Here is a 7,107-nt window from a genome sequence, read left to right as displayed (position 1 = left end):
TAGTTGGTTTTCCCATAGGCTTGAGTCCGAGGACTATGCAATGCCTTGGTTCTGTCCCAAAACTAGTTTCATTACATCCGCGTAGTTGGTTTCCCCCCTGAGGCTTGGGTCCGAGGACCATGCAATGCCTTGGTTCTGTCCAAAACCTAGTTTTCATTACATCCAGGTAGTTGGTTTCCCCTGAGGCTTGGGTCCGAGGACCATGCAATGCCTTGGTTCTGTCCAAAACCTAGTTTTCATTACATCCAGGTAGTTGGTTTCCCCTGAGGCTTGGGTCCGAGGACCATGCAATGCCTTGGTTCTGTCCAAAACCTAGTTTTCCACATCCAGGTAGTTGGTTTCCCCTGAGGCTTGGGTCCGAGGGACCATGCAATGCCTTGGTTCTGTCCAAAACCTAGTTTTCATTACATCCAGGTAGTTGGTTTCCCCTGAGGCTTGGGTCCGAGGACCATGCAATGCCTTGGTTCTGTCCAAAACCTAGTTTTCATTACATCCAGGTAGTTGGTTTCCCCTGAGGCTTGGGTCCGAGGACCATGCAATGCTTTGGTTCTGTCCAAAACCTAGTTTTCTCCTTGTGCAGGATCTTGGCTTTAGGGGAGTTAGCTCCTCAGCCAAGCCCCTAGAGTTTATCCATACGGTTAACGTTGCAAGGTACCTAGTTTACTCTTTACAGGGGACCTTGGCTTTAAGGGAGTTGGCTCCTCAACCAAGCCCCTAATCAAGAAACGTAGTTCCTAACAGAACTTTATACTTAGAACTCTGTAACCAACGGCTAGACATATCGGAGAAACTCTATCGACCCACTTCCTATACCAACACACAAGCCCTCCCCACAGACGGCGCCAATTGTAAGGACGCGTTTCGTGGCGGACCGTAACAGTGTCGGGTTCGCACGTGAAAAGGCCCCTAACAATATCATTTGTAGAGCGTGGGTTTGGAAGGCTAGGCCTTGGTTGATAGGCGGTGGGTTTTTCACGGTGTTCGTACCAGTTTAAGTTTTCCTACACCCCTGGAGTCTTTCTCCTGGAGGTGGGCTGGGAGGCTCAGGTTTCTGGCCATTTTTCCCAACCCCCCTTTTTAGGTTACTTATTTTTCCTTTTATATTTGCCTGCGTTCATTGTCCTTCGTCCACGTATTGGATCAACCTTTCCTAGATTGATACTTGTCCCATCAGCCCATATTCAAAGTCGTTGGGGGTGGTTGTAAAAGCCAAAGAATGCGGCTTTGTCAGGTTCAGAGCATTGAATGGCAGTAAGGGCAGCTTTCCCTGGATATTTTAGATCTTTTTTCCGAGTTTCAGTTTTATACCATTTTTACCCTTCTTTACGAGGGGGAACTTTGGGTCTGCCGAGGACTGAACTACCCTCGGCGGTACCCAAAGTCTATTTCGTTGAACTTGGGCCATAATCCTCCTCGGCTTGGCCCATAAATCATTTACACCCTACAGTTATAATTGAAAACCTACGATGGCATAAGAGAGATGGACTTAAAACTCTTTTTTTCTAATAGATGATCAAGTGAATCTCACCAAAAAGAAAGAAAAATTGAGGTAGGTAATAGAGTAACGAGTTATACTAGGATCTTACAGTTTATCATATAGATTATTGAGTTTACAAATTGATATGTTACCAATTACAGAAAAAACAATTCAATATTAATTTATTAAGTGGTTGAAGATCGCTAATTATATTCTTGCCATATTATTGATATGAAGTTTGAAGTTTAAACCATAAACGATGATGTTAAGTGTTAACAATGAAGCATTACTTAAAGCCTAATTATAATTCTATACTTATTTTCTAAAATAAAGGTCTTTTTTTTTTTTTTATTATTTCATGAATGCAATATTAAAATCTCTTGTTATCGAAGAAAAGATATGCAATTCAAACTCCAAATACATGCACCAAAAAATCAATTGGTTTTTTTAGTTTAGTGAAAATTATTCTTTATATGAACATGAGTAAAATGTTTATTGGCTCAGTTTGCTTGATTAATTCAAACAAAGTTTAAAAATTATTGTCACTAATTCTTTTAACTCATAGATTCTTTTACGAGGTTTAGATTTATGATTTTTCCAATTTTATATGGGAAAATAAAAAATAAAAGTCATTATATCAACTTTCCTTCATGAAGCATGCTTGCCACATGTTCCTCCATTTTATAATCATTATTATAATATTTTTATTATATAATAAAAAAATCAACAATTTTTATTTTACTGGGAACAAATATTATAATTTCAAATGATTATATCTTTTGGTATTGTTATTGTTATTATACATAGTAATCAATTATTAAATTTTATAATATTTTTTTCATTAATTAATAGTGTTATACTTTGATACGGGCCAAAATTGGAAATTAATACTATTTGCCAAACAATATAATTAGTAGGCATTGTTTTCAAACTATATATATTACTAACATCTCGAGTCTCAAAAACTCGGTTTCCATAGTCTGATCAGGTCTGATGTAGCATTTTTTCCACTTGACGTCCACCTGAAAATCGAGTCTCTAAGACTCAATTTATAAGCCGACCTTTGTATGTGCTAGCAAACACAACAAAACACTTTACATTTAATATTATTCAAACATTATTAGTGCTAGCAAGCTGGACAACACAAATCAATGCACAGTTACGTCTCTTTTCTCCCAATCATTCAAACATCTCTCCTCACCTCAGTCCTCTCTCCCTTCTTTCACTATGTCTGCTCTCTCTTCTTTCAAGAGCACAGACCAAAGATGCTGGGTTGCTAAGTGGCGATGACGATGTGGATAGGTGGTGATTTCGACTACGAACTCCAGAAACCCAGCCACTGAGTTGACTCGGTTCAGCAGTTTGGTGGTGGTGGTGGTGGGGTTGTTATGGAGGCGGTGGCGATTGATTTTGGCTACTGGTTAGTCGGTTGTGGGTTCATGACTATGGGTCTACAAGTTGGGTGTTTTGGGTCGACGGTATATATGTGTGTTTGGGCTGCGTGCAGTGGTCACAGTGGGTTGGATTTTGGGGTTTGTCTGTCATGGTGGTTGTTGGTGTTTTGGCGATGAATGGGTTTTCTTGGGTTGCGATTAGTGAGTTTGTGGATTGCTTATGGTAGCATTGAGATCGGTGGTTGTTTTGTTTTGTGTGGATGCCGTGGTTGCGGTCACCGTTGGTTATTAATGTGAGAGAAGTAGAGAGACGAGAGAAGAGAGAGGTCGAGAGATGTTTTTAATTTTATCTTTAATTTTTTTTTTCTAAACATAGAATGGTGTTTTTTTTAAAGGGTCGGCTTATAAATCGAGTTTTAGAGACTTGATTTTCAAGTAGACGCTACGTGAAAAAAATGCCACATCAAACGTGATTAGACCATGGAAACCGAGTTTTTGAGACTCAATTTATAGGTCCTAAATCGAGTCTTTAAGACTTGAGATGTTAATAATATATATAGTTTGAAAACAGAGCATACTAATTATATTATTTGACAAATAGTATTAATTTCCAATTTTGGCCCTTTAATACGTAACAGATCTCATCTATTTGTTTATGTTTATCATTCCTTTTATTTTACTTAAAAAATAATAATAACAATAGCTGTATTGGCTATTACAATGATTTATACTTCTTTTGTCAATTTTTTTTTTTTTTTGTCACTTCTCTCTTATTTTTGATAGAGCTTTTTTTTCTTTTTCTTTTTCTTTTTTTGAATTTCTCGAATATTCCAAATCAGAGATCCACATCTAATCTTTATGAGTTGGAAAAAAACAGTACAGAAAAATAAGTGCGCCACGTGGAATCTTCCAAACCAATAAACTCAAGCTTAATCATCAACAACTAATCTTCGATTAGTGGTAACATAATATAAAACACTATTATTATGTAAAATTTTTCAAAATAATAATAGTACAATATTACATAATTACAAAAATTTAACAACCGACAACCGAACCCCAACAACAACTTGAATCGGCCAAACAAGAGCCGATTACAATTAACCTAAAAAATAAGAAAAAGATTCAAAAGACCCCTCCAAAATTCTATTAATTTGTCCGCATCTGTAAATCTCAATATTTACCATGTCCTTTTTGGTCCTTTTCTCCCTCTCTACATATATTTGTTTTCCTCCAACTTTATTTACACGTTTTGGAATAACAAGTACATCATGAATTCATGATCTTGATCTTGATCCTTCGTTTTGAACCGTTGATTTTTCACATGATGGAACAAGCGTTGGGATTTTCGTCGCTGAACATCTGAGGCGCGTGCATGGGGTGCGCGTGGGGGAACATTTCGTAACCCGGATTCACATACCCTTGGTTCACGTACCCGTAAGAAGTGCTAGGAGCGTTTTGATTCACGTACCCTTGATGAACTTCCACCGGGTAATGCTGACCGTCCACGTGTCCATCCCAAAACATAGGCTGTGAATGGAACGGATACCCACCGTACATCATCTTACTCACCTCCACCTTCGGCGCCTCACCACCTTCCTCTTTCTTCTCACCACCGCCGCCGCCGCCTTCTTTCTCTTTCTCTTTCTTCTCTCCGCCGCCTCCGGCGGCTGGTGCGGCTGGGGCGGCTTCCTTTTCTTTCTTGTCACCGCCGCCTTCCTTTGGCTTTTTGTCTCCGCCGCCACCGCCGCCTTCCTTTGGCTTTTTGTCTCCGCCGCCACCACCGTCGTCTTTCTTGGGTGGCGGAACCACGTCCACGCTGCGTTTCAGCTTTTCTTTGAGGTAAGGAGTGAGTGAGTTCACATCCATGGTTCCCTTCACCGTTACTTGCTCCTTCGTTTTGTCAACCTCCACCGACTCAACTCCTGCACACGTCACGACCACGTCAAAGTTAGTTACAGCCAAAATGACTCTTTTGTCACTACAACAAACTCGGCTCTCGAGAGCACAAATGGAATATTAAAAATATTTAAAAAGATTTAGTAAAAGAAGAAAGAGGGGTTTGATAATCTCACCGTCATATTTCCGAATAATCCTCTTTATTTTACTGATGCAACCGTCACAATGTAGTTTGATTTTGTAAACCACCGTGGACTGAATCGCCAACAATATATATCATAGTTAGTTAAAAATTCAGTTACAAAGTAAAAATAAAACACTGAGTAATGGACCACAAGAGTATCCAATCTCTAATCTCTAATTCCAAAATGCCACGTGTTAAGTACCTCTTTGGGTTTCTTAGGCTCTTCTTTCTTTTCAACCTTCTTCTCTTCCGGCTTCTTATCGCCGCCGCCCCCGCCGTCTTTTTTGGGCTGAGGAGAAACCAGCTCAACTTTCCTCTTGATTTTCTCTTCCAATCTATCTTTGATTGCCGTGAAGTCCACGTTGGTCCCTTTTACCGTCACTTTGTTGGCCCCACAATCTGTCTTCACCTCTTCCACACCTACAACAATATTATCAACAAGAATCGGATTAGAATTGCCATTCAATTTCATTGGTAAAAATACTTTTTGTTGAGTCAAGTCTACGTTATTGTGCTGTTCACACAAAAAGTGTATACCGTTTTTCTTAATCTAACAACCAACCTCAAATCTTATCCAAACAATTTCCTAATTCAAACTACGAAATTTTTCTGAAAGTGACCAACGGGAAACGCGGATCCCAGATTCCTCAGTTTAGTAAAACACGTTGGGCTAAACAAATAATAGCAATATACAATTTGGAAAATACAATGAAGTTGGTTGGTGGATTTGTATGTGAATTTTAGTGTTTTTTTTTTTTTTTTTTTTCCTTACCATCGAAATGACGAACGGTTTTTTTGACTTTCTTGGCGCATCCTTCGCAATGCAAGTCGATCTTGTAAACGCCGGTGACCGAAACGTCGCCTTTCTTCTCCGCCGGCGGTGGTGCCGGCGCAACCTTGTTATCTCCACCCTTTTCTCCCTCTTTCTGAATCAAACCAAAAAACAAAAAAACAAAAACAAAACCCCATTAAGTTGGGAGCAAAATTCTGCAAATTCAACACGTTAAAGGAAAAAAAGGAAAACAACGAAGACCCAATTTGAGATTTGGGAATGGAAGAGTGAGGGAGTGATTGATTAAACTAACCTCGCCCATTTTCTAATACGTGACTGAATGAGTTTTCTGGAATCTGGGAATTTGATTAAATTATACGACGTTCTGATAACTAGAACGGTTGTTTGAAGAGAAAAAATGGGAGGTGAAGTTGAGAATATATAAGTGGTTGAGAGTTATTATGTGGGAATATTATATTATTTCTATGGCATGTATGTATGTATGTGTGTGATGTATGGATGGTTATGGATTTATGGGGGGGTTTATAATAATAATAATAATTTAATGGAGTAGAAATTAAATAATGGGTGAGGTGAGCAACTGCGTGCGCCTCATTGGAGCTGCCGCCGAATCGGACTAATAGTTTTTTGAGAAACGACGGCACCGTGACAAAATCATCTATTTGTGATTTGACCCCAACGTCATTGCTATTGTACTATATTTGTTAATTGTTAGTACATATTAGTTGTTACCTATAAAAAAAGGAATCTTAGGTGTTAAACCCAAATTACCATACTAACCCCCTACCGGTTAAAATTTTTTGTTTAGATTTAATTTTTAAACTATATTTCCAAACCGCCAAATTTTCAAACCATGCGAGGGTTTAGATACACGTTTGTGTTTGTGTGTTTGTGTTTGCGTTTTCTATCCTTTTTTTTTTTTTTTTTTTCCTTTCTAGTATGTGAACAGTAACATTACATGGATTTATTGTGTAGAAGACAAAGTACACTGTTCACGCACTGTTTTCACGGGTCACAATACTATTCACATATTAAAAAATTATTTTGCTATGTTTTCAGTTTTCAGTAAAAATAAGTTGTATCCAAACAACATAATACAGTTGTCTTGGAAACGTCGAGTTTTGCGCAAAAATTTTTTAAAAAAAAATAAGAAGTAAAATAAGTATAGAACTTGATAGTTGATATTGTTAATGTTGAATTCTACCTTGAATTCGATATCAATAATATCGAGTTCTAAAACAAAAATATTTTGCTACATAATTTAAAAATAAGATTGTTTGACTATATAATTCAAAAATTATGGCTAAAGAATTATTTTTTCTTGAGAGCGCTCCAACTCTGATGTAACAGACTAAGAGTC

At 38.0% G+C, this 7,107-nt stretch overlaps 1 protein-coding gene across 1 annotated transcript; it reads right to left on the bottom strand.

The window, feature by feature from the left end:
• Nucleotides 1–3,855: 3,855 nt before the first annotated feature.
• Nucleotides 3,856–6,189, bottom strand: LOC115954062 (heavy metal-associated isoprenylated plant protein 5-like). Its single transcript, XM_031071917.1, has 5 exons — nt 6,040–6,189; nt 5,727–5,880; nt 5,157–5,374; nt 4,947–5,025; nt 3,856–4,796 (listed from the first exon to the last, which is right to left on the bottom strand). The coding sequence occupies exons 1-5, from the start codon at nt 6,046–6,048 to the stop codon at nt 4,192–4,194; spliced, it is 1,065 nt and encodes a 354-aa protein (XP_030927777.1). The 5' UTR covers nt 6,049–6,189; the 3' UTR covers nt 3,856–4,191.
• Nucleotides 6,190–7,107: the final 918 nt, after the last annotated feature.

This window comes from Quercus lobata, chromosome 7 (genome assembly GCF_001633185.2).
Source record: "Quercus lobata isolate SW786 chromosome 7, ValleyOak3.0 Primary Assembly, whole genome shotgun sequence".
Classification (NCBI taxonomy): domain Eukaryota; kingdom Viridiplantae; phylum Streptophyta; class Magnoliopsida; order Fagales; family Fagaceae; genus Quercus; species Quercus lobata.
Note: the sequence above shows the minus strand (reverse complement) of the source record. Positions and strands in the feature narration are given on the sequence as shown.